The 26,707-nt window shown below is 43.8% G+C and overlaps 1 protein-coding gene and 1 pseudogene across 1 annotated transcript in view; both read left to right on the top strand.

Annotated features, from left to right (window-relative positions):
- QTRT1 (queuine tRNA-ribosyltransferase catalytic subunit 1) overlaps positions 1-26,707 on the top strand; it is a 66,698-nt gene that overhangs the window by 10,475 nt on the left and 29,516 nt on the right. The window contains exons 5-7 of the mRNA XM_040346447.1: positions 2,373-2,488; positions 12,889-13,027; positions 14,030-14,105. Of these exons, the coding sequence (XP_040202381.1) occupies positions 2,373-2,488; positions 12,889-13,027; positions 14,030-14,105 (331 nt within the window). The remainder of the gene's footprint in view (positions 1-2,372; positions 2,489-12,888; positions 13,028-14,029; positions 14,106-26,707) is intronic.
- On the top strand, positions 23,516-23,692 carry LOC120933872 (annotated as a pseudogene).

Here is a 26,707-nt window from a genome sequence, read left to right as displayed (position 1 = left end):
TACATTCCCCATCGAATTCTTCCCACCAGCAATATTTTTAGACTAGATCGTGTAACATGATCGGATATTCCGACAACAATTGTGTGATGGAAGGGTTTTGTCGGTCTAATCCGACCATCTGTACGCTCCATCGGACAATTGTTGTCGGAATTTCTGACAACAAATGTTGGCTGTGCATGCTCTCAAATTGTCCGGCAACAAATGTGTTCCGTCGGATTATCCGATGGTGTGTACAAAAGTCTGTTGGACTAAATTCCAAAGTACAAACGCGCATGCTCTGAACCAATGCTAACCATAAGACAACATTAGCAGAAGTTGCCCAATGGGTGGCACTAAAGAGCTGAAAAACAACGTAGTTTCGTTTTATGTTGGCTGAAAAAGTTCTGCCGTCTGTATGCAGAACATGTTCAGGGCCAACGCCCTCCGGACAAAATTCCACAGATTTTTCCGATGGAAGTCCGATCGTGTGTATGAGGCTTTAGAGTGGTGGAGCTGGCTCTGGAAATGCTGGAGAAGTAACAGATGGTGAAACATGATACAATCCTTATTTGCATTCTCTATTTTGAAAGGCTAAGTTCAGCTTTTGAAAAAAAAAAAAAAAAAATGCACATTTTTTATCCTGGTAAAAAAATGTACATTTTTTTTTTCTCTAAAGAGCCTGCAGAGTATTGCACCTGCGATCAGTAGATCGCATATGCAGTGATAGGATCCTGCAGACCTCCAGGCTAGCTGTCTGTACCTCTGGTACAGGCAGGCAGTTGACCGAACAGGAAGATGAATGGACTACCCACCAGCAACCCTTGCAGTTGATTGAAAATTATAGGCTATCAGCTGCAATGGCTGATGGTACTTGTAGTCTATTCATTCACAGGAAACTGAATGAATGATGTAGCCGTGTGGGCGGAGCCCCGCACGGCCGCGCTGTTTTCAAATTGTGACAGCAGATGCAAAGAGAAGCTTCCCCCACCCACTGTCATAGTGAGGGGGAAGAAGGTGCAGATGTTGGAGCATGTTACATGTTCCACTCTATAAAAAAAGGGGGGGGGGGGACACATGTAACATGTTCCAAAGGTGAACTTATCCTTTAATGCAGATGTGTTGACCGTGTCACGTACCTACTAAATAAAATATAGCTACTAACTTAAAAAAAAAAAAAAAAGACGGTAAAGACTTAAGCCTCGTACACACGATCGGCTTTTCCGCAGACAAAGCCTCTGACTTTTGTCCGAAGGGCGTTGGCCATGAACTTGTCTTGCATACAAATGGCACGCAATTGTCGGCCAACAAACATGAACGTAGTTACGTACTACGTTTTTTTTTTCCCAGCTCTTTAGCGCCACCCTTTGGGCCCCTTTTGCTAATGTTGTGTTTGGTGATCATTGCTTCCGAGCATGCGTGTTTGTACTTTGGACTTTTGTCCGACGGACTTGTGTGTACACACGTTTGGAAAATCCGACAACAAATTGCCAATAGGCTGTCAACACACAATTCCCGTCGGAAGATCCGATCGTGTGTACGAGGCTTTGAACTGGTTCCCCCTGCTGACCTCCATGTACTGTGTCTTGTACGGAGGTGGGGGTCAGCAGCCGGAATCAATGAAAGGGTTGCCTAGACCAGTGTTTTTTTTAAAGCGGTGGTTCACCCTAAAAAACAAGTTTCTACCATGAAATCCAGCATACTAGCGCGAGCTACAGTATGCCTTTATTTATTTTTTGTGCGCCGTACTCGCAGTTTAATCCCGTATTTCGTCTATTTTCGGGAAGCGTGACGCGCCATAGCCGGCCGTCAATCATGTTCCCCTCTGCATAGGAACGCCCATTCCCCGCGGGGAGTCTGAAACTTCACTACGGGATTAAACTGTGAGTACGGCGCAAAAATAAATAAATAAAGGCATACTGTAGCTCGCGCTAGTATGCTGGATGGCATGGTAGAATTTTTTTAATTTTTTTAGGGTGAACCCCCGCTTTAAGTTAAGGCATCCTTTCGAATCGGGTACAATCCCAGGGCACACCAGTCTGAGGGCTCGTTTACACCAGGCGGTGCATCCAATTTTTTTTAATTAACTTATCTATGCGTGTAAATCTGGTAAAAGGGGGCAAGCATGATTTTTTAAATTGCGCAGCACCAAAACCCATGGTACTACGGTACCATTTGTTTGGACGGGCGCAAACGTATTTACGTTTGATTTCTGTAGGTTCAAAAACCCTCCTAGCACAGTATATGTAAAGTGTTGTAAAAAAAATTGTCGGATATATAAATATCTGTAATAAATAAAAAAAATCCATGGCCATTTGCGCAGAATCGGACATAATTTAAAATTCTATCACAGCTTTAAAATGGTTTCACTTTTGACCAGAGTTCTTTCTTAATAGATCCATCCGCTGGTTAGATCGCTGCCTCGCTGCCAATAAACGCCCAGAGAAACAGAACCTGTTTGCCATTATACAGGGAGGACTTGACGCTCAGCTCCGCAAGAAATGTTTAGAGGGTACGTATGTTTCGTCATATCAGATCCCTGCACTACAACGCTAATCTAAAGACCACTTGTGTGACAACTGCTGGGGCTGCTGACCTAACATCCAAGATGGCGTTCCCCAGCAGCAGTCTCAGGACTTTGAGACTACACACAGGAGGTTTTAACAATTAAACAACATGGATAAAATCTGTTTAAAGTGGAGTTCCACCCATAAATATAACATTACATCAGTAGTTTTAAAAAAATGTCATTAGTCCTTTACAAATTTTTTTTTTTTTTTTTAGATGCCTTCAAAGTGTTGTTGCTAGGCAGAATAGTTAATCTTCCCACTTCCTGCACCTAGGTGCTTAAGCTTCCTAACCTACACCGCACAGACTCCTGGGAATGTAGTGGGTGTAACTTTCCAGGAGTCTGTGCACTCCCCAGTCTCGAAGAATCATGTGACTTGGACAGCACAGGTGCTGAAACCTGATCTGACACTGCTTGTGCAGCACTGAGCATGTGCGCGATTTGCAAGGCTGAAATCCAGGAAGTCATACAGTCTGGCTTCATGATGCCCACACTTAAGATGGCCGTATTTACCGTTTTAGAGATCGATGTTCTCCCGCCGCTTCCGGGTATGATCTTCGGGACTGGGCGTTCCTATTTGATTGACAGCCTTCCGACGGTCGCATACAGCGCGTCACCAGGTGGCGAAAGAAGCCGAACGTCGGTGCGGCTCTATACTGTGCCTGCGCACCGACGTTCGGCTACTTTCGGAAAAACTCGTGACGCGCTGGATGCGACCGTCAGAAGCCTATCAGAAGCCTGTCAATCAAATGGGAACGCCCAGTCCCGCAGCCCATACCCGGAAGCGGCGGGAGAACATCTATCTCTACAACGGTAAGTACGGCATTGTTTTAAAAAAAAATACCCATTTCTGCTCCCCTTAATTGGCCTCAATCTAATGTTAAAAATTTATATTTGGGGTGAACCTCCACTTTAAGACCCCTTTTACACTGGAAGCTTTTTTACAGCGTTTTAGCTTTAAAAATAGCATTAAAACGCTCATAAAACGCTCTCCATGCATCTCAATGGACCCTTTCACACCGAGTCCTGCCAGCAGCATCTTTGGAGCAGCTTTGGGGCGCTGAAAAAAACGCTCCAAAAACGCCCCTCTCCATTGAAATGTATTGAAAGCGCTGTAAAAACGCCCTACCCTTTCACACTGAGGCACTGCAAAAACGCCCTAAAACGTTAGGGTCTTAGCTGTGCTTTACCAGCACATTGGGATTGCAGATGAGGCTTCGCTCGAATAACACTCGAATAACGCTCTAAAAACGCCCCAGTGTGAAAGGGGCCTAAAGAAAGGTTTACAATGGTAAAGTATACAGAAACTTATAGAAAACTGGAAACGTACAAGCGCGTCCAAGGAAGTCAATTTGAATCTATAACCGAAAACGTGAACAATATGAAAAAGCAGGCCTCAGCCCGCTGTCTGCTGAAAACTGGTCACAGGAGTGCAGAATGAACTGCATTTATATGATCCACAGGAGAAGTACAGCCACACAAGCTTTGGCTGTACTTCTCCTTTTAAAGAAAAAGGCACAAAAGCACGGCAAATGAAGAAAAACAATTGTGGAGTTTGTAACGGATCCCTATCGCACTCCGCTTGAGTGCTTTCATCCGTACACTGCTTCCTCTAATAACCTTCAGATATCAATTATTACAGCCCATATAGTGTAACCAAGAATCAGACGTGACTAGCTCTGTTAAACAACTTGAACATGGAACATTTATTAGAACAAGAATACAGTCTTATATACACAATTCAGAAGGAGGTCTCCCTACCAATACCACTGTTGGCAGAAACATAAATTAACATGAGCTAATTAACTAGTCATTTACCCAGCCTAGGTGACTCAGAGGTATGACCTTTGAGGGCAGCCTTGTTGTCTTTTCAGCTCAGAAGGAACAACACAAATGATCATAAATATATAAACACAGGGCATCTTCTCACAGGAGCTTCCAGTAGCAGACTATCCGTCTCCTACATTGTACAGAGGCCAATAAGATCGGCTCTTTCAATTAACATGTCGAGTTCAGAATCAAACAAACCAGGAATATGTATCTCTATCTCCATCATCTCTATCTCCATCTCTACCATCTCTATTGCCCTGTACACACGATCGGTCCATCCGATAAAATCGGTCTGATGGACCATTTTCATCGGTTGCGTTGACTTGATTCTGAGCATGCGTGGATTTTTAACTGATGGACGTGCCTACAAAAGATCGTTTTTTTTCCTATTGGTTAGGTATCTATCAGTTAAATTTAAAACAAGATTGCTTTTTTTTTAACCTATGGATAAATAACCAATGGGGCCCACACACGATCGGTTTGGTCTGAAGAAAATGGTCCATCAGACCGTTCTCATCGGTTTGACCGATCGTGTGTACGCGGCATTTCTCTTAGACTCAAAGAATTGGACATGTAATTGCCATCATCTCCTAATGACAGAAGAAATATGAAAAAACTCTAATTTGGAATTTTTAAGGCGATGAAGAATAATTTAGATTTTTTTTATATAAAAAATATATTTTATTTGACATGTCACGTTATGGAAAAAAGTTAATTGAAAATTCAACATGTTGCATATATTGTACAAAATATTAAGACATTGCATATATTTAAAAAACAAAGTTGTAATTCCTGTGACCACCAGTAAAAAGCCGATTGTAACGAGTAGAGGGTTATATGTTTTAATATTTTGTACAATATATGCAACATGTTGAATTTTCAATTAACTTTTTTCAATAATGTTTACATGTCAAATTAAATATATTTTTTATATAAAAATCAAAATGATTCTTTTTTGCCTTAAAAATCCCAAATTCTTTTTTTCATATTTTCTGTGCGCGCGCGTGTGTATGTGCGCGCGTGTGTATGTGCGCGCGCGTGTGTGTGTATGTGTGTATGTATATATATATATATATATATATATATATATATATATATATATATATATATATGTGTGTGTGTGTGTGTGTGTGTGTGTGTGTGTGTGTGTGTATCTATCGATTTTATTTATTTATTTGTGTGTGTATATATGTATGTATGTACGTACGTACGTACAGTACAGACCAAAAGTTTGGACACACCTCATTCAAAGAGTTTTCTTTATTTTCATGACTATGAAAATTGTAGATTCACACTAAAGGCATCAAAGCTATGAATGAACACATGTGGAATTATACATAACAAAAAAGTGTGAAACAACTGAAAATATATTTCATATTCTAGGTTCTTTAAAGTAGCCACCTTTTGCTTTGATTACTGCTTGGCACACTCTTGGCATTCTCTTGATGAACTTCAAGAGGTAGTCACCTGGTGCAGCACCCCATCACTCTCCTTCTTGGTCAAATAGCCCTTACACAGCCTGGAGGTGTGTTTGGGGTCATTGTCCTGTTGAAAATAAATGATGGTCCAACTAAACGCAAACCGGATGGAATAGCATGCCGCTGCAAGATGCTGTGGTAGCCATGCTGGTTCAGTATGCCTTCAATTTTGAATAAATCCCCCAACAGTGTCACCAGCAAAGCCCCCCACACCATCACACCTCCTCCTCCATGCTTCACGGTGGGACCCAGGCATGTAGAGTCCATCCATTCACCTTTTCTGCGTCGCACAAAGACACGGGGGTTGGAACCAAAGATCTCAAGTTTGGACTCATCAGACCAAAGCACAGATTTCCACTGGTCTAATGTCCATTCCTTGTGTTCTTTAGCCCAAACAAGTCTCTTCTGCTTGTTGCCTTTCTTTAGCAGTGGTTTCCTAGCAGATATTCTACCATGAAGGTCTGATTCACACAGTCTCCTCTTACCAGTTCTAGAGATGTGTCTGCTGCAAAAGGTGGCTACTTTGAAGAACCTAGAATATGAAATATATTTTCAGTTGTTTCACACTTTTTTGTTATGTATAATTCCACATGTGTTAATTCATAGTTTTAATGCCTTCAGTGTGAATCTACAATTTTCATAGTCATGAAAATAAAGAAAACTCTTTGAATGAGAAGGTGTGTCCAAACTTTTGGTCTGTACTGTGTGTGTATATATATGTATATATATATGTGTGTGTATATATATATATATATATATATATATATATATATATATATATATATATATATATATATATATATATATATATCTATCTATCCAATTTTAAGTAATCCAAGCCACATTTTCTCAGTCACCCTGTGCCCCTTATTGACACAGGGTAACTTAGACATAGGGGGTGCATGGGGAGCTGAAACAAGGGTTTGCAACCTCTCCAAGGGTTTCTGGGTTCCATGGGCCCTCCCGTCACAGGTTTGCTAAGAGGACAATTTTCCGGTGAGATGTCATACCTAGGCAGGTATATGTGAAAGAAGGTAGATGTAAGAAGAGAGGAAAAGTGTTAAAAGAAAATGGCGAGCGAATTCAAAGAAGGCAAATTCAGCCCCATCTCGAGTCCAATTCCATTTTGGATGATTTCCAATCTGGATTCCGACCAGAAAGAGGTCCTGAAACCGCCTTGACCAAAGTCCAGGACGATCTCCTCTGGGCCCTGGACAGAAATGAGGCTTCGGGCTTGGTAATGCTGGATCTGTCGGCAGCATTCGACACTATCGATCATTCTAGACTACTTGATCGTTTAGGGACTGTGGCAGGCATTGATGGTACAGCATTGGCATGGATGACCTCATTCCTGCTGGACAGGGTTCAGAGAGTAAGGCTGGGACTGCACTGCTCTTCTGATAGTCCCCTGTTCTGTGGAGTCCCTCAAGGGTCGGCGTTATCGCCGCTCCTGTTTAACATTTACATGAGGCCTCTGCTGTATATCATCCGCCGCCACAACCTATCTTTTCATGTCTATGCTGACGACACCCAGTTCTACATTCCTCTGCCCAAGGATGGGGGGGGGCACAGATAACTCTGGCCACCTGCCTGGAGGAAATTCAAGCCTGGATGGGGGCCAATTATCTTATGCTCAATGGCTCCAAAACTGAGTGCATGGTTTTATGCAATCAGTCATGGGCGGGCGGTTTCCCTACTTGGCCAGACTCGTTTTCATCGGTCCCAGTACCAGTCACCCAGGTCAGGGATTTGGCTATCATCTTGGACGAGAGATTAACGCTACGACCACAGGTAAACCAGGTGGTGAGTTCTTGTCACTTCCACTTGAAACTCCTGAGGTCGACTTTTCGCTTCATTGAAGAATCGCACAAGATCTCTATTGTCAATGCCATTATCGGAAGTCGATTAGATTACTGTAACGCTTTGTACCTGGGTTTACCTAATAACATCATTCACAAATTACAGCTTATTCAGAATGCCGCTGCGAGGCTACTCACGGGTGTTGGTCGTCGTGACCACATCACGTCATCGCTGAGAGCCCTGCATTGGCTACCTGTGAAGGAACGGGTTCTGTTTAAGACTGGTTGCATGGTGCACAGGGCTACCCATGGCAAGGGGCCAGTGTACCTGCAGGAAAAATTCACCAAGTATGTGCCTAACCGTACCTTAAGGTCGGCTAAGTCGGAAACTTTGGTGATCCCTAAATTTCGAAAAAAAAAATGCGGAGGGAAGACAAGTGCGGTCCAGGGAGCACAGTTTTGGAACTCCCTGCCTCTAAAATTAAGGCTTGAGAATGATCTTTTTAAGTTCAGGAAGCTTCTAAAAACTGAGCTTTTCAGTCAAGCCTATGGAATTACATAGGTTTTTATAGTTCTTTGATCTGCTAACCATTTTAAATTTTGATCTGTTCTGCTGCCTGTGTGTTTTTTTTTTTGGTTGTTGCTGTATTGTTGTTCTCGGCGCATCGAGGCCTACAGGTAACTGACTGCGTTTTGTACTTTTAAGAATTTTAATAAATATAAATTAGGGTTGTCCCGATACCACTTTTTTAGGACCGAGTACAAGTACCGATACTTTTTTTCAAGTAGTCGCTGATACCGAATACCGATACTTTTTTTAAATGTGTCCCCAAATGCAGCCATGTCCCCCACATATGCAGCCATGTCCCCGCAGCCATGTCCCCCACATATGCAGCCATGTCCCCCCAGCCATGTCCCCCACATATGCAGCCATGTCCCCCCAGCCATGTCCCCCACATATGCAGCCATGTCCCCCCAGCCATGTCCCCCACATATGCAGCCATGTCCCTCTAGCCATGTCCCTCACATATGCAGCCATGTCCCTCTAGCCATGTCCCTCTAGCCATGTCCCTCACATATGCAGCCATGTCCCTCTAGCCATGTCCCTCCAGCCATGTCCCTCCAGCAATGCCATGTCCCTCCAGCAATGCCATGTCCCTCCAGCAATGCCATGTCCCTCCAGCAATGTCCCTCCAGCAATGCCATGTCCCTCCAGCCATGTCCCTCCAGCAATGCCATGTCCCTCCAGCAATGCCATGTCCCTCCAGCCATGTCCCTCCAGCCATGTCCCTCCAGCCATGTCCCTCCAGCAATGCCATGTCCCTCCAGCCATGTCCCTCCAGCAATGCCATGTCCCTCCAGCAATGCCATGTCCCTCCAGCAATGCCATGTCCCTCCAGCAATGCCATGTCCCTCCAGCAATGTCCCCCATACCTTTGCCGCCGCATGGAGAAGATCACAGCATTCATTTGAATAGCTGTTTTGCCTGCGCGTATAGACATTCCCCCTTGCTCGGGATTGGACAGATCACGATCACCCATCCAATCCCGGGCAAGGGGGAGTGTCTATACGCGCGGGAACACTACAGCTATTCAAATGAAAGCTGTGATGTTCCCGCACGGCGTTTAACCCATGCGGCGGTGCGATGCGGCGGCTTTCGATGCGGCGGCGCGATGCGGCGGCGGGGGGGGGGGGGGGGAAAGTATTCTATTTAGTATCGGGGGTATTTGCGCGAGTACGAGTACTCCCGCAAATACTCGGTATCGGTCCCGATACCGATACTGGTATCGGTATCGGGACAACCCTAATATAAATAAATGTGGTTCAAAATGGAATACACCTAAAATGTGTTTAGTGCACATATAACCTTATGAAAATATTGCTTAAATAATAGTCTGGTGACAGGGTCTCCTGAGGGGAAGTGACATTCTCTCAAGAATAGCGAGGTGCACTTTGTTGGCAAAGAGAAGAACAGGTTCACCAGAGGTTTGATAGATGGCATTTGTCACACTAACGATAACAGAGGTGGGGCCTTTCTCACTGTCACCCGCATATAAAGCAGTTTTATGATCTCTGTCCTGAAGATTTGACAATAATTCGCACCTTCCGCCATGTAACTCAAACAATTAACACTTGTTCCAGCCTTCAGGACATCAAGGTAATAGGCTCATGTAATTCGATTTTACAAACTTTCACACCCAAGTCATGTTCTGGACAATTGGCATCCGTGTTGATGCATTTTATGACACCATGGGTATTGGATTAACCCCTTCCCACCTGCAATCTGTGGTTTACTGTTCTTCTGCAAAATGACTTGTACAGTTACCAACCCAGCTGCTAATTGTTAAACCTGGCTGCTAAGCTTAGTACACACAGGCTGAATGTCGAGCAGCATCAGCCGGTTCTTTTGAAACCAGCCGACATTTGGCTTCTGTGTACTGTGGCTGGTCCGGCTTCTGTCAACGGGGCATGGCACGGAAAAGGAGCATTGACTGCAGTGTTCTGACGGGGGTGCCGTCACCCTGTCAGAACACAATGGAACAGCAGGGGAGATCGATCTACTAACATTGCATAGTTAGTACAGCGACTCCGACCTGGGCTGTCAGTTTTTGTTTTTTGTTTTTTGTTCTGGCCACTGAGTTGGGAAAAAAAAAAATAGTGTATAGCGGTGTAGAATTTTTATCGTAGCTGTATTTTAAATGATAGAGACACAATCAACCAAAAATCCAGAAACAACACATAAAACAAATGTTATAAATTTGAGTTGCAGTTCAGTAAGTAAAATAAGTATTGGATCCCCAAGCAAAATAAGACTTGGTACTTGGTGCAGAAACCCTTGTTGGCAAGCACAGAGGTAAGACGTTTCTTGTAGTTGGTTACCAGGTCTGCACACATCTCAGAGGGATTTTATTCCACTCTTCTTTACAGATCTTCTCTAAATCCTTAAAGTGGATGTAAACCCATTTTTTTTTTTTTTTTTAATGTCGCAATGTAGAGAATAAGATTTCCTATCATCTGTGCCCAGTCTTGCCACACATAGTTAATTCAGCTCTGAGCAATCCTCTTTTCATTATTCAGGGAAATAAAACAGACTTCCAGATAAAAATCAAAGTCCTTGCTTGAGTGACAGGTGCACTGCTTGCAGACATGCACAGCTTCTGTAAAAAGTGCTCAATTCACATCCCCCTCCCCTCTTCCCTCCAGCTCTATGTATATTCTGATGGCTGTTGCATTTTCTCATGGCACTGAACTGTGACTCACCCCATATTTTTAAAACATTTAATCAAAACACAGGGGAGGGGATGTGAATTGTGCACTTTTGTTTTCAGAAGCAAGGACTTTGGTTTTTATCTGGAAGTCTGTTGTATTTCACTGAACAATAAAATATGATTGCTCAGAGCTGGATTAACTCTGTGTGGCGAGACTGGGCACAGATGATAGGAAATCTTATACTCTACATTGTGACATTTGGGGGTTTACATCCACTTTAAGGTTTCTTGGCTGTTTCTTGGCAACTTGAAGTTTCAACACCCTCCACAAATTTTTTATAGGATTAAGGTCTGGAGACTGACTAGGCCACTCCATGACCTTAAAGTGGAGGTTCACCCTATAAAAAATTTCTAACACTGCATCCAGCCCAGTTGTGCATATAAAATGACACTGACCTTTTTTTTTTTTCTTTTCCGTAGATAGCGTTTAGCCGTGGAATTCACCGCCGGTGCGCAGGCGCCGAATAGAGCCGAGCTTCCTTTGGGAAGTCGTGACGCGCTGTGTGCGCCGTCGTTTAGCATCTCAATCAATTGGCATGTCAATAGGAACGCCCACTCCCGCGGGATTCCCTACCCGGAAGCCGCGGTGAATTCCACGGCTAAACGATATCTACGGAAAAGAAAAAAAAAAGGTCAATGTCATTTTATATGCACAACTGGGCTGGATGCAGTGTTAGAATTTTTTATAGGGTGAACCTCCACTTTAATGAGCTTCTTCTTGATCCACTCCTTTGTTGCCTTGGAGGTATATTTTGGGCCATTGTCATGCTGGAAGACCCATCCACGACCCATCTTCAGAGTTCTGGCTGAGGGAAGAAGGTTCTCATCCAAGATTTTACAATACATGGCCTCATCCATTGGCCTCTTAATGCGGCAAAGTCGGCCTGTACCTTTTTAGCAGAGAAACAACCCCAAAGCATAATGTTTCCACCTCCGTTCTTGACTGTAGGGATGGTGTTCTTAGGGTTATGCATTCTTCTTCCTCCAAACACAGAGAGTCAAGTTAATGCCAAAAAGCAAAATTTTGGTCTCATCTGACCACAGCACTTTCTCCCAACCCTTCTCTGAATCATTTTAGAGACTACATATGTGCCTTTTTGAGGAGGGGGACTCACCGTGTTTGGAGTAGGAAGTGAGTGAGTAAGCAAACTAGACCATGTAGACATTGATGGGTAATCTTACATTGATTATTAAAAAAGAATGGATTGGCGTGTTTGGTTTGTCGTGCTCACAGTGTAGTTTTGCTTTAATATAACATATTGCGCTATATCAGGCTGCTCCTTTCATTCAGTCTATACACTTAGATCATCATGTGGTAAGTATGCTGAATCAAAGTTTGCAGTGACTGCAGTTATTTTTTATTATTAGTCACTCTGGAGAATAATGCGGCATCTTGGCACTTTCAGGCTTCAGTGGTCATCGCTTCTAACCACCCATCCTACATGTTGTTCCTCGATATGGAGATCTATAACTGGCGATGAATGGCCATGATAGCTGCTACAACAGACCCTTCTGTCTCAATATGTAGAACGGCCTACCGTGACTGGTGGTATTTTACTGCTGTTTAGTTTGTTCCTGCCTTCAGGTCAGCCTACATGGGCTATTAAAGCATTGGGCTGCAGGGAAAGGGACTGCATCTCTGATGTTGACAGGTTTCACCTGCCTCCAACCCGGGCTTCTTCAGGATGTATGATTACTAGTGATTTAGTGATCACATGCAGACTCAGTGCTTTAGTCAGAAAACAAATGGTTTAAGATTGCAGAGGCCAATGATGGCAGTGTGCATCTGTTGTCTGATAAAATTACAGTATTAAAATAATATAAAAAAAAAAAAAAAAGTTACCCATCTTTAACATTACATAACATGTGCAGTTGAATGTGACAGACTAATACGAGTCAAAGTATGTGAGGCTTCCCTTTTTTGTAGCTGGCGTCCCCCTTTTAGGTACATTTCTTTGTTGTTGTAGAGATGACCAAACGGAACGTCCCCGGCTTTGCTATTGGTGGCCTTAGTGGAGGGGAGGAGAAAGATCACTTCTGGAAGATGGTGACCCTCAGCACAGACCACTTACCCAGAGACAAGCCTCGCTACCTCATGGGGGTTGGGTAAGTCTAGTCTACCACTCAACCTCTGCAGTACTGTATATTAACCACTTAAGCCCCGGACCAATATGCTGCTTAATGCCCAAAGGCGTTTTTACAATTCGGCACTGCGTCGCTTTAACAGACAATTGCGCGGTCGTGCGACGTGGCTCCCAAACAAAATTGGCGTCCTTTTTTCCCCACAAATAGAGCTTTCTTTTGGTGGTATTTGATCACCTCTGCGGTTTTTATTTTTTGCGCTATAAACAAAAATAGAGCGACAATTTAAAAAAAAATGCAATATTTTTTACTTTTTGCTATAATAAATATCCCCCAAAAACATATATAAAAACATTTTTTTTCCTCAGTTTAGGCCGATACGTATTCTTCTGCCTATTTTTGGTAAAAAAAATCGCAATAAGCGTTTATCGATTGGTTTGCGCAAAATTTATAGCGTTTACAAAATAGGGGATAGTTTTATTATTATTATTATTATTTTTTTTTTTTACTACTAATGGCGGCGATCAGTGATTTTTTTCGTGACTGCGACATTATGGCGGACACTTCGGACAATTTTGACACATTTTTGGGACCATTGTCCTTTTTATTGTGAAAATGACAGTTGCAGTTTGGGAGTTAACCACAGGGGGCGCTGTAGGAGTTAGGGTTCACCTAGTGTGTGTTTACAACTGTAGGGGGGTGTGGCTGTAGGACTGACATCATCGATCGAGTCTCCCCTATAAAAGGGATCACTCGATCGATACGCCGCCACAGTAAAGCACGGGGAAGCCGTGTTTACATACGGCTCTCCCCGTTCTTCAGTTCCAGGGAGCGATCGCGATGGGGCGCCGTCGTCCCGGATCGCTCCCCGCGGGAATCCGACCGCTGCATGTAGCGGAGGGGGTCCCAATCGGACCCCCGACCCACGTCTAGGCAGGGACGTACATGTACGCCAATGTGCCTGTACGTGCCATTCTTGTTTATTCTCATCCATATATCTTACCACCTTCTGTTTCCTCTCTACAGATATGCCACTGATCTCGTGGTGTGTGTGGCCCTCGGTTGTGACATGTTTGACTGTGTTTTCCCCACAAGGACAGCTGTAAGTAGAAACATTAGTAATACAAAGAGACGAGTCCTATAAGTTTACCATCACTACAAAACCCTGTGTGTTAAAACGACCTCAGCCTGGGCTCCGTCCAGGCCACTCCCCCAAAGTTTTTTCCCTGTTCACATGGTGAAATGCGTTGGAGGGGGTAGTCTGGATGGGCCCGGGCTAAGGCTGTTTTCACTTTTCACACACAGGGTTATGTAGTTATGTGCGGCTTATAGGACTCGTCTCTTTTTGTATTGGGATCCACGGGGTTGGGGCGGGCTCAGTCTTCGCCTGCACTCCCAGCAGTTTTCTATAGAAGAGAACCTGGTGAAGCCTCAAACAGCACTCATATTTTTGCATTGGTTCCCATATAAGCATCAGTCCTGCATGCCTCAGTGTCTTGCACACATGTAAAGGTTTTCTTCTATCATAGGACAGATCGAGAAGTGCTAGTCCACATAGATTGCATTGGTGTGTGGCTCCAAATGACTACTTCCCAGTGGGAGTTTAAAAAGGTCATCAATCTCAAGGGGTTTAACCACTTAAGACCCGGACCAAAATGCAGCTAAAGGACCTTGCCCCTTTTTGCGATTCTGCACTGCGTCGCTTTAACTGACAATTGCGCGGTTGTGCGACGTGGCTCCCAAACAAAATTGGCGCCCTTTTTTTCCCACAAATAGAGATTTCTTTTTGTAGTATTTGATCACCTCTGCCGTTCTTAGTTTTTGCGCTATAAACAAAAATAGAGCGACAATTTTTTGAAAAAAATTCAATATTTTTTTACTTTTTGCTATAATAAATATTCCCCAAAAATATATTAAAAAAACGTTTTTTTTCCTCAGTTTAGGCCGATGCATATTCTTCTACCTATTTTTGGTAACAAAAATCGCAATAAGCGTTTATCGATTGGTTTGCGCAAAATTTATAGTGTTTACAAAATAGCGGATAGTTTTATTTCATTTTTATTCTTTTTTTTTTTTTTCTAATGGCGGCGATCAGCGTTTTTTTTCGTGACTGCGACATTATGGCGGACACATCGGCCAATTTTGACACATTTTTGGGACCATTGTCATTTTCACAGCGAAAAGTGCTTTAAAAATGCATTGTTTACTGTGAAAATGACAATTGCAGTTTGGGAGTTAACCCCTTCTGCGCCCCCTAGTGGTTAAGTGTGACCTCATATGTGTTTCTAACTGTAGGGGGCGGGGCTGGACGTGTGACGTCATTGATCGCCTTTCCCTATATCAGGGAACCGAGGATCAATGACGGCGCCACAACGAAGAACAGAGAAGGTGTGTTTACACACACCTCTCCCCGTTCTTCAGCTCCGGGGACCGATCGCGGGTGTCCCGCGGCCACAGAGCTTCGGACCGGGACGCGGGCGCGCGCCCGCGACCCACGGCTGGGCATTTAACAAACAGGTACGTGATTGTGCCCAGCCATGCCATTCTGCCGACGTATATCGGCGTTAGGCTGTCCTTAAGTGGTTAAACAAGGTTATGGCTAGAGCAGCTATTATGAGTTTGTTTTTGTTCTGCCAGCTCTCAATTTTATCTGGGCCACTGTTGAGCCACACAATCTTTTATGGGACTAAGATGGTGCTGCAGTAACTCTCCCCATTGTATTTAACCACTTAAGGACCGACTCACGTACATATACATCGGCACTTTAAAGATGGATATCTCGGTAACGGCAACAGCTGCTGCCACAATCGAGGTATCCATTTTTTCCGTGGCTGGTCCTGTAAACGATGATGGTGGTCACCACGACGGATTTGCGGCAAGATCACCGATATCGGCGGCGGGAGAGGGCCCCCGCGCCCTCCGCCGCTTACCGGAGCTGTCGGTAGTGGCGGAGGGCAAGATGGCCCCCACCCATCTCCGTAGCAGGGCGGAAGCAACGTCAAAACGTAACTTTCGTCCATGCGTCTTAAAGGCACGTTTTTTTGTTTGTGTGTGTTTTTTTTTTTTTTTATTGTATTTTAGTCTAAATATGATATCTGAGGTCTTTTTGACCCCAGGTCTCATATTTAAGAGGACCTGTCATGCTTTTTTCTATTACAAGGGATGTTTACATTCCTTGTAAAAGGAATAAAAGTGACCCATTATTTTTTTTTTTTTTTTTTTTTTTTTAACAGTGTAAAAATAAAAAAATTCAAGTCAAATAAATAAGAAAACATTTTTTTTTTTTTAAAACGCCCTGTCCTGACGAGTTTGCGCGCAGAAGCGAACGCATACGTAAATAGCGCTGCATATGAAAACGGTGTTCAAACAGCACAAGTGAGGTATCGCCGCAATCGTTGGAGCGAGAGCAATAATTCTAGTCCTAGACCTCCTCTGTAACTCAAAACATGCAACCTGTAGAATTTTTTAAACGTCGCCTTTTTTTTTTTTTTCAAACAAAATGTTTTTATTGAACTCAAGTAAAGTGACAAACAGTTCCAAAGCACAAGTTATACCCAGAATCCGTGTGGTATTATTCCCACGTACACAACAAAATAGCATATCAAACAATCCCATCCGCACACAGATGTCCCCACTAATTCCAGTACATGCAGGGTCTCTCAATCTATGCTGCATATTCAAACAGGTAATCAACCCATATACGTAACACTATCCTCATATCTGCCACAGGCTTTAAAATAAGCGATCATACACCAGATCTACTGGGGCCAAGCCAGGGACACTAATGCCGCGTACACACGGTCGTTTTTTGTGATGAATAAAACAACATTTTTTATCATGAAACAAAACAACGTTTTTCAAAATTAATAAAAAAAAACGACGTGACCTACACACCATCGTTTTTTCAAAATGCTCTAGCAAAGCGCGGTTACGTTCAGCACGTACGACAGCACTCTGTTCCATTCAAGCTCGCGTCATAACTTGCTTCTGAGCATGCGCGGGTTTAAAAACGTCGTTTTACCCACACACTATGATTTTAAATGACACAAAAACGACGTTTTGAAAAACGACATAAAAAATTGAAGCATGTTCGAATTTTTTTTTTTTTCGTTTTTCAGAAGACATAAAACAACGTTTTCCCCACACACGGTCATTTTAAATGACGTTTTTAAAATCACGAAAAACGTCCGTGTGTACGCGGGGCCCAGAGCCTGTCATAGTTAGTGTAGGTCGCCTATGGAGATTTTTAAGGGTAAAAGTTTGACGCCATTCCACGAGCGGGCGCAATTTTGAAACGTGACATGTTGGGTATCAATTTACTCGGCATGACATTATCTTTCACAATATAAAAAAAATTGGGCTAACTTTACTGTTGTCTTATTTTTTAATTCAAAAAAGTGATCTTTTTTCCAAAAAAAGTGCGCTTGTAAGACCGCTGCGCAAATACGGTGTGACAAAGTATTGCAATGACCGCCATTTTATTCTCTAGGGTGTTAGAAAAAAAATATATATAATATTTGGGGGTTCTAAGTAATTTTCTAGCAAAAAATTTTTTTTTTAAACTTGTAAACACAGATGGGTAGATTCACGTACGTTGCCGCAACTTTGCGGCGGCGTAGCTTAAGGAATTTAAGCTACGCCGCCGTAAGTTAGCGAGGCAAGTACATGATTCACAATGTACTTGCCTGCTAAGTTACGACGGGGTAGCCTAAATTGGCGGGCGTAAGGGCGCCTAATTCAAATGTGTTTGAGGGGGGGGGGGCGTGTTTTATGTTAATGAGGCTTGACCTCACGTTTTTTACCTTTCCTTTTTTATTACTGCGCATGCGCCGGGCGCCTACATTTCCCAGTGTGCATTGCGGCTAAGTATGCCGCACGGGCCTATTGATTTCGACGTGGACGTAAACGACGTAAATCCCGATTCACGGACGACTTGCGCAAACGACGTAAAAAATTTGTATTTTGACGCGGGAATGGCGGCCATACTTGACATTACTATTCCAACTAGGGCCTAGCTCTAACTTTACGCGGCCTATCTCTTACGTAAATGGCGTAAAAGTACTGCGTTGGCCGGGCGTACGTTCGTGAATCGGCGTATCTACTAATTAGCATAATCTACGCCGACCGCAATGGAAGCGCCACCTAGCGGCCATCCGAAATACTGCAATCTAAGATAGGACGGCGCAAGCCGTCGTATCTTAGATATGTTTAAGCGTATCTCTGTTTGAGCATACGCTTAAACATAAGTCGGCGTAGATTCTGAGTTAGGTCGACTTATCTACTGATAAGCCGGCCTAACTCTTTCTGAATCTACCTAAGAGTCTGAAAAACAGGCTTGGTCGTTAAGTGGTTAAAAACTGGAAACTTTAGTTGGTATACTTTAAATGAGAAAAAAAAGTGTTAAAAATGTGAATAATATAATAAAAAAAAAAATGATGTAAAAGTAATCTGCTGTTGCCCCATTCACATATAGGGCACAATTATTATTATTATAATAATACAGGACTTGTATTATGCCAACAGTTTTGCGCAGCGCTTTGCAACATAATGGCAGACAGTACAGTTACAATACAATTTAATACAGGAGGAATCCGAGGGCCCTGCTCGTTGGAGCTTACAATCTAAGTATGTAATTGCGATTGCGTCACATATGTTGGGTATTGCCATGAATATCTGAGTGGCAATCATTCTGGGGTCATCATTCCCTATTACTTTAAAATGATAGCCTGTAAAGGTTCATACAAATGCTGTCTATAAATAATTCTGGGTATGGTCGTTTTTTGACATTTCACAGGTGCGCACAATTTAAAGGCTTCACATTTCTATTTACTTATTTCAGCCCCATTTAAAAAAAAAAAAACATTTTTTAATGGGAATTATTTTGTGTTGGTGTGCACTAAAATTTATTTTAGTGTATTTTTTTCCTGAAAATATAGATTGGATAAACAGTTGCGCAACTTACATGCAATGTAAAAAAAAAATAGCATCTGCATCATTTTATTCTGCAGGATCTCTGCTTTCAGGAATGATAATTATTTAAGGTTTTAGGTAATTTTCAAAAAATGCAGATTTTAACATATCTGTGAAAAATGTAAAAAATTGTTTTGGATGCAAAGTGATTGAAAAGTCTTGTTTGTTTAAAAAACAAAAACAACAAAACAAACATGTTATACTTTCCTGTTCTGTGCAATGGTTTTGCACAGAGCAGCCATGATTGTCCCTTTTATCTGCTCCCTCTTCGCTGCTCCTGGCCCCTCCCTCCTGTTGCATTCCACCACAGCAAGTGGCTTGCTATGGGGCACCCGAGCCGGGTCTGCTCCGCCCCTTTCTATTCTGATTGGCTAACTGACTTTTTTTGCCAGCGCTGCTGCTGTGTCTCAGCCAATCAGGAGGGAGAGTCCCGAACGGGCAAGGAGCGCGTGGCAATTGCTGGATATAGATGGGGCTCAGGTAAGTATTCAAGGGCTGCTACACACAGAATGCTTTTCATCCTAATGCGTAGAATGCATTGAAATAAAAAACTTCAGCCTTTACTAACCACTTAAAGCGGTTGTAAACCCATCGATGTAACACTTAAAAAAACTTAACATTCCCGGCATGCCGGGAATGCTAACTGCACATTGGTTGTGCTCTCAACCAAACTGTCAAACCATCCAATGGCTGGTGTCATAACTGATCACATGTGCAGCTTCATGGCAGTTGAAGATTGAACAAAGGCCAAGATGGCAGCTTCCTTGGCTGAAAAAGATAGGAGGGTTTACAACCGCTTTAACGACCGACCGCCCACTGTAGATGTACGTCGTTTTTTTAAAGATGGATGTCTCGGTAACGGCAGCAGCTGCTGCCACAACCGAGATATCCATCTCTTCAGTGAGCGGTCCTGTAAACGATAGCGTCGGTAGCAGCGGAGGCGAACGGGGCCTGCTGTGTGGGGATGCGAGTGAGGGCAAGATGGCCCCACCCGTCCTCATAGCATTGCTGGGCGGAAGTGACGTCAAAACGTCAGTCCCGGCCCTTCCGTCTTAAAGAGACATTTTGTTGTTGTCATTTGAAAAAATTACAACATTTCCATTTTTTTTTTTTTTTTTTTTTTGCATTTAAGTCGAAATATGAGATCTGATGTCTTTTTGACCCCATATCTCATATGTAAGAGGACCTGTCATGCTTTTTTCTATTACAAGGGATGTTTACATTCCTTGTAATAGGAATAAAAGTGATACATTTTTTTTTTTTTCAGTGTAAAAAATTATAAAAAAAATAAAAAGAAATAAGAAAACAAAAAAAAATGTTTTTTAAAGCACCCCGTCCCGACGAGCTGGCGCACAGAAGCGAACGCATACGCGAGTAGCGCCCACATATAAAAACGGTGTTCAAACTACACAAGTGAGGTATCACCGCGATCGTTGGAGCGAGTGCAATAATTCTAGCCCTAGACCTCCTCTGTAGCTCAAAAAATGCAACCTATAGAATTTTTTAAACGTCGCTTATCGAGATTTTTAAGGGTAAAAGTTTGATGCCATGCCACGAGCGGGCGCAATTTTTAAGCGTGACATGTTGGGTATCATTTTACTCGGCGTAACATTCCTTGTAATAGGAAGAAAAGTGACCCATATTTTATTTTTTTTTACCGTCAAAAAATAAATAAAATCAAGTAAAATAAATAAGAAAACATTATTTTTTTTTTAAAACGCCCTGTCTTGACGAGCTCACGCACATAAGCGAACGCATACGTGAGTAGCGCCCGCATATGAAAACGGTGTTCAAACCGCACAAGTGAGGTATCGCCGCAATCATTGGAGTGAGAGAAATAATTCTAGTCCTAGACTTCCTCTGTAGCTCAAAAAATGCAACCTATAGAATTTTTTAAACGTCGCCTATCGAGATTTTTAAGGGTAAAAGTTTGACACCATGCCACGAGCGGGCGCAATTTTTAAGCGTGACATGTTGGGTATCATTTTACTCGGCGTAACATTATCTTTCACAATATATAAAAAAATTGGGCCAAATTTATTCTTGTCTTATTTTTTAATTCAAAAAAGTGAATTTTTTCCAAAAAGAGTGCGCTTGTAAGACTGCTGCGCAAATACGGTGTGACAAAAAGTATTGCAATGACCGCCATTTTATTCTCTAGGGTGTTAGAAAAAAAAATATATATATAATGTTTGGGGGTTTTAAGTAATTTTCTAGCAAAAAAAAATGTTTTAGTCTTGCAACACCAAATCTGAAAAACACCTTACGTCCTTAAAGGGGTTGTAAAGGTAAAAGGTAAAATGCATCCTATGCATTAAGGTAATAAAACATCTGACAGCACCAGCCCCCCCCTGAGCCCCCGTTTTACTTACCTAACCGTTTGCGGGCGAGTGCTTGTCATCTTGTTCGGTTCCCAGCCTGGCCGTTGATTGGCTGGGCGGATTGATAGCAGCGCAGCCATTGGCTGGCGCTTCTGTCAATCACAGCAGATGACGCGGCGTGCTGGGGGGCGGGGCCGAGTGATACAGTCGGCGGCTATGGCCGCCGATGTATCACGGGAGCGCGCTCGCAAAAGCTTTCCACCATGCGAGGGAGCTCGCAATGAACGTGGAAAGCTTTTGCGAGGAGGAGCCGAGACCGCTACCGAGGGACCCCAGAAGACACGGATCGGGGTCACTCTGTGCAAAGCACAGTGGAGGTAAGTATAACATATTTGTTATTTAAAAAAAAAAAAATTCTGCCTTTAGTGTCCCTTTTAAGTGGTTAAATTCCACATATTTTTCTGAAATTTGTTAATCGTTTTCTGGGAAATGCACTTGGTTCTCCACATCAATAATATTCTCAGATTGCCCCAGCAGAGGGAAATCATTAAAGCTTGGCATCTTTGGCTTGATGGCCGATTATAGAGGAACTTGCAGTGAAATTCAAAAACACAAAGGCTCGGTTCACACTGGGGCAACTTGTCAGGCGAGATAGTCGCCTGACAAGTCACGCTCCATTCAGTGCAATGGAACCGTTCTACTTGGAGCAACTCAAGACGCTCCAACTTAGAAAAATGTTCCTGCACTACTTGGGGGTAAAAGACGTAATTTGCAAGCTGCGCTGAAGTCACTCTGTGTGTGGCGGCTTTGGATTCGGGCGACTTTGAAGCTGCCCCAATGTGAACCCACCCAAAGGGGCATACTGTACAAGTTGAACCTCGGGTTACGGGCATATTCCGTTCCAGGAGTATGCTCGTATTCCAAAGTACTCGCATATCAAAGCGAGTTTTACCATTGAAGTCAATGGAAACTAAAATTCATTCCGCATTGACTTCAATGGGATGCAATACCGAATGCGGCCAGAGGTGGGTGGGGGGCGCCAGAGAAAGACTAAAGTGGCTGAAAAGGCCTGAGGACACTTCAGCTCGTTTCCTGCGCCCCTGTACCGCAGGCCAAATGAGGTACTGCAGGCCAATGTTCGGCTTTTCTAGGCTCTTGCGCCCCCGTACCTCAGGCCAAATGAGGTACTGCAGGCATATTTAGCTTGAATTCTGCTCTTCTTGCGAGTTAACACTCGCAAACTGAGTCAGAATTAAAAAAAAAAAGTTGCTCGCAAATCAAAACGCTCTCAAACCAAGTTACTCTTAAACCGAGGTTCCACTGTATTTCTAAAGTAGTGAATTAAATGTTTACCAAATATGCACTGTAGAGAAATCTTTCTGTTGCATGTGTTTGCATAGAATTGCAAAATGCAAAGAAAGACTAAATACCTGGGAATGTTTAGTAAATGTCACATTCTCTTTTATAGCTATGCCCCTTGCTGCCTCCTGTGTTTACAATGCAGCAGGGCAGCCACTTGGCACGGGTCCCAGAAGCTAATGGAGATCACTGGAGTAGGTGCCTAGTATGGTGATTTCCAGCTTCCAGGGCGATCCCACAGGTCTGGTATATAAATCGTTACATTGGTCCAAGCTGCACCAATGTGACTACAGTCATGGCCAAAAATATTGGCACCCCTGCAATTCTGTCAGATAATGTACAACTTCGCCCAGAAAATTGCTGCAAGTACAAATGTTTAGGAGTCTCATGTTTTATTTCTTTTGTTTGTATTGGTATGACACAAAAAAGTAGAGAAACAAAAAGCCAAATCTGACACATTTGACAAAAAATGGACTGAAAAAAATTATTGGCACCTTCTCAAAAGTGTAAGAAATAATTGCATTCCAAGTTTGTGATGCTTTTGTAATTAAACTCACCTGTATCAATTAACAGGTGCTTGCAATATAGAAATCACACCGGCAACCAGTTAGGGCCCTTTCACACGGGGCGGATCAGTAATGATCCGCCTCCGTGTGTCCGTAAGCGCAGCGGGGATCGCTCCGTATATCCCTGCTGAGCCGTCGGCTGACAGGGCGGTCCCCGCACACTGTGCAGGGACCGCCCTGTCTTTTCTCCGCTCTCCCCAATGGGGAATCGGATGAACACGAACCGTGTGTCCGTGTTCATCAGATCCGCAGACGGAAGAAAAAATAGTAGGGGTTTCTTCCATCCGCAAAATCGGATCTTTGCCTGGCAGGGGAGACACCATGATCATGAAGGTGGTTCTCCCAGGGCGAGGCTCGGCCATTGCACTCTGGCCGTGCTGACCGTGGTGTCTACCCTGCCGCTTCTCGGCCTTTTGGCTAGGATCGAGTGTGGTATCTGTTCTTATCAGTTGTCAGCGGAGCGCTGAAGCACCTCCTACATGGGGAGGGTGGATGCAATCCAATGACGTCATTGCACCTGGAAGGATGGTTTCAGCAGGGACTACGCCGTGCTGCCTGACAGATACTGGGGGCCGGCCCATGGTCGAGTCTGAGCCATCTGGAAGGGTGCTCCTGGTGAGGATGGGTGCTGCACTGGTCTGGTCTTTTTGCAGAGTTTTAGTCTGGCCTTCTGGCTGGCTAGTGTAAGTTCTATCTCTGTCGGCGATCCGGTAGGAGAAGCTGGTACTGCCCTGAGAGTAGACTGGGTAAGGCCATGCAAATCCGCCAGGTTGACGGGAGGGGTCTGAAAGGGCTAGTCTTGGTGGAGGCTGCTAACTGGAGCGGCAGTTCTCCCCAAGAAAACCTTGGAAGGCTCTCTAGCTGGCAGGGGTGGAGGGCTGCACTGGCCGGTCGGGGGGGGTTAGATTTGGAAGGAAAAGTCTATGGTGCATGTGCCCCTGGAGTGGCAGTCCAGGGGTATCTGAGAATCGCTGTGTGTGAGGGACACTTTGATTTAAAGATACCACGGTCACTGCACCAGCTACACGCTTTTTTTAGCACCTGCCTCCTGGGCCGGGCCTTTTGGCTAGGACCGGAGGAATTTTTTATTCCTGGCCGGAGGGCCTGGTCATTGTTAATCACAATGACCACTTCTTCACTCTCCTCTCCACTATCCCTTCCCCCACTTTATTTTATTTATTGCCTATGTTTGTCACCTTTTTGTCTTTTTTTTGTTGTGCACGTTTTGTGTCACTGTGTGATTTAGTAGGGTGCGGGTCCTCGGGCCAGCCCTGAACGTCTTGGGAGTGGGTGGACATGGCCTTCTGGCTTAGTTCGCCTGCTCTCATGGGGTCTCCCTTTGGGGGAGCCCCACCTAGTACTGGGAGGGTTCTGTTTCGGCAGTCCCTCCGAGGAAGTTGGGTCCGTGTCGGCTTTGGCTGCTCGGACCACAGTACCTCAGTCCCCGTCTGGAGCCTAACGCCCCGGGGGGTCAGGGTTTGGGTCCCTTCTTCACAGGAGGACCACTTGACGTTGCACCCGTCTGCACGTTTTTGTGAACACTTTTTTTCTGCACTGGGTGGAGTTTTTTGGGTGTGTTCACACGCAATAGTCTTTTAAAAAAAAAAAAAAATCGGATCTTTGCGGAGGCGGGTGATTACAGTAGTCAGCGGATGTTCATCCGCTGGCACCCGCAATCACATAGGGACCTATGTATGTCCCTTTTTCATCCGCAAACTGATGGATGAAAAAGCGGACATACGGTCCACACACGTGTAAGGGGCCTTAAAATGGTGAAAAATTTACACAACCTTTCTGTTGTGTGTCTCTGTGTGCCATATGGAGCATGGAGAAGAGAAATAGCAGCAAAGAATTGTCTGAGGATTTTAAAAAATAAAATTGTGGAAAAGCATAGACAATCTCAAGGTTACAAGTCCAGCTCCAGAGATCTTAATGTTTCTGTATCCACTGTGCGCAACATTGTCAAGAAGTTTACAGCCCATGGTATTGTAGCTAATCTCCATGGACAAAAGAAAAAAAATGTATCAAATATCAAAAGTTAAACGAAGAAGTATGGGGAGTATGTGCTGTGGACAGATGAAACAAAATTACAGCTTTTTGGTAAAGCCCATCATTCTACTGTTTTCAGACAAAAGAAATAAGGCCTTTAACCACTTAAGCCCCGGACCAATATGCCCAAGGGGTTTTTACAGTTCGGGACTGCGTCGCTTTAACAGACAATTGCGCGGTCGTGCGACGTGGCTCCCAAACAAAATTGGCGTCCTTTTTTCCCCACAAATAGAGCTTTCTTTTGGTGGTATTTGATGACCTCTGCGGTTTTTATTTTTTGCGCTATAAACAAAAATAGAGCGACAATTTTGAAAAAAATTCAATATTTTTTACTTTTTGCTATAATAAATATCCCCCAAAAACATATATACATTTTTTTCCCCTCGGTTTAGGCCGATACGTATTCTTCTACCTATTTTTGGTAAAAAAAATCGCAATAATCGTCTATCGGTTGGTTTGCGCAAAATTTATAGCGTTTACAAAATAGGGGATAGTTTTATTGCATTTTTTATTTTATTTTATTTTTTTGTACTACTAATGGCGGCGATCAGCGATTTTTTTCGTGACTGCAACATTATGGCGGACACTTCGGACAATTTTGACACATTTTTGGGACCATTGTCATTTTCACAGCAAAAAATGCATTTAAATTGCATTGTTTATTGTGAAAATGGCAGTTGCAGTTTGGGAGTTAACCACAGGTGGCGCTGTAGGAGTTAGTGTTCACCTAGTGTGTGTTTACAACTGTAGGGGGGTGTGGCTGTAGGACTGACATCATCGATCGAGTCTCCCTATAAAAGGGATCACTCGATCGATGCGCCGCCATAGTGAAGCACGGGGAAGCCGTGTTTACACACGGCTCTCCCCGTTCTTCAGCTCCGGGGAGCGATCGCGACGGGGCGGCTATAAACGAATAGCCGTGTCGTCATCCCGGATCGCTCCCCGAGGCTTACTGACCGCCGCATGTAGCGGGGGGGGGGTCCCGATCGGACCCCCCACCCACGTCAAGCAGAGCACGTACAGGTACGTTGATGTGCCAGTCCGTGCCATTCTGCTGACGTATATCTACATGAGGAGGTCGGCAAGTGGTTAATGAAAAGAATACAGTCCCTACAGTCACACATGGTGGAGATTCACTGATGTTTTGGAGTTGCTTTGTAGCTTTAGGCACTGGAAGTCTTGACCGTGTGCATGGCATTATGAAATCTGAAGACAACCAAAGATTTTTTGGGGTGCAGTGTAGGACCCAGTGTTATAAAGTTGGGTTTCCATCAAAGGTCATGGGTCTTACAGTAGGACAATGACCCAAACGCACATCAAAAAGCACCTAGAAATGGTAACAAAGCAGTGGAGAGTACTGAACTGGTCAGCAATGAGTCCAGATCTAAATCCCATAGAGCACCTGTGGGGAGATCTCAAAACAGCAGATGGCAAAAGGA

The sequence above is a fragment of the Rana temporaria genome, chromosome 3, assembly GCF_905171775.1.
Source record: "Rana temporaria chromosome 3, aRanTem1.1, whole genome shotgun sequence".
In the NCBI taxonomy this organism is placed as follows: Eukaryota; Metazoa; Chordata; class Amphibia; order Anura; family Ranidae; genus Rana; species Rana temporaria.
Note: the sequence above shows the minus strand (reverse complement) of the source record. Positions and strands in the feature narration are given on the sequence as shown.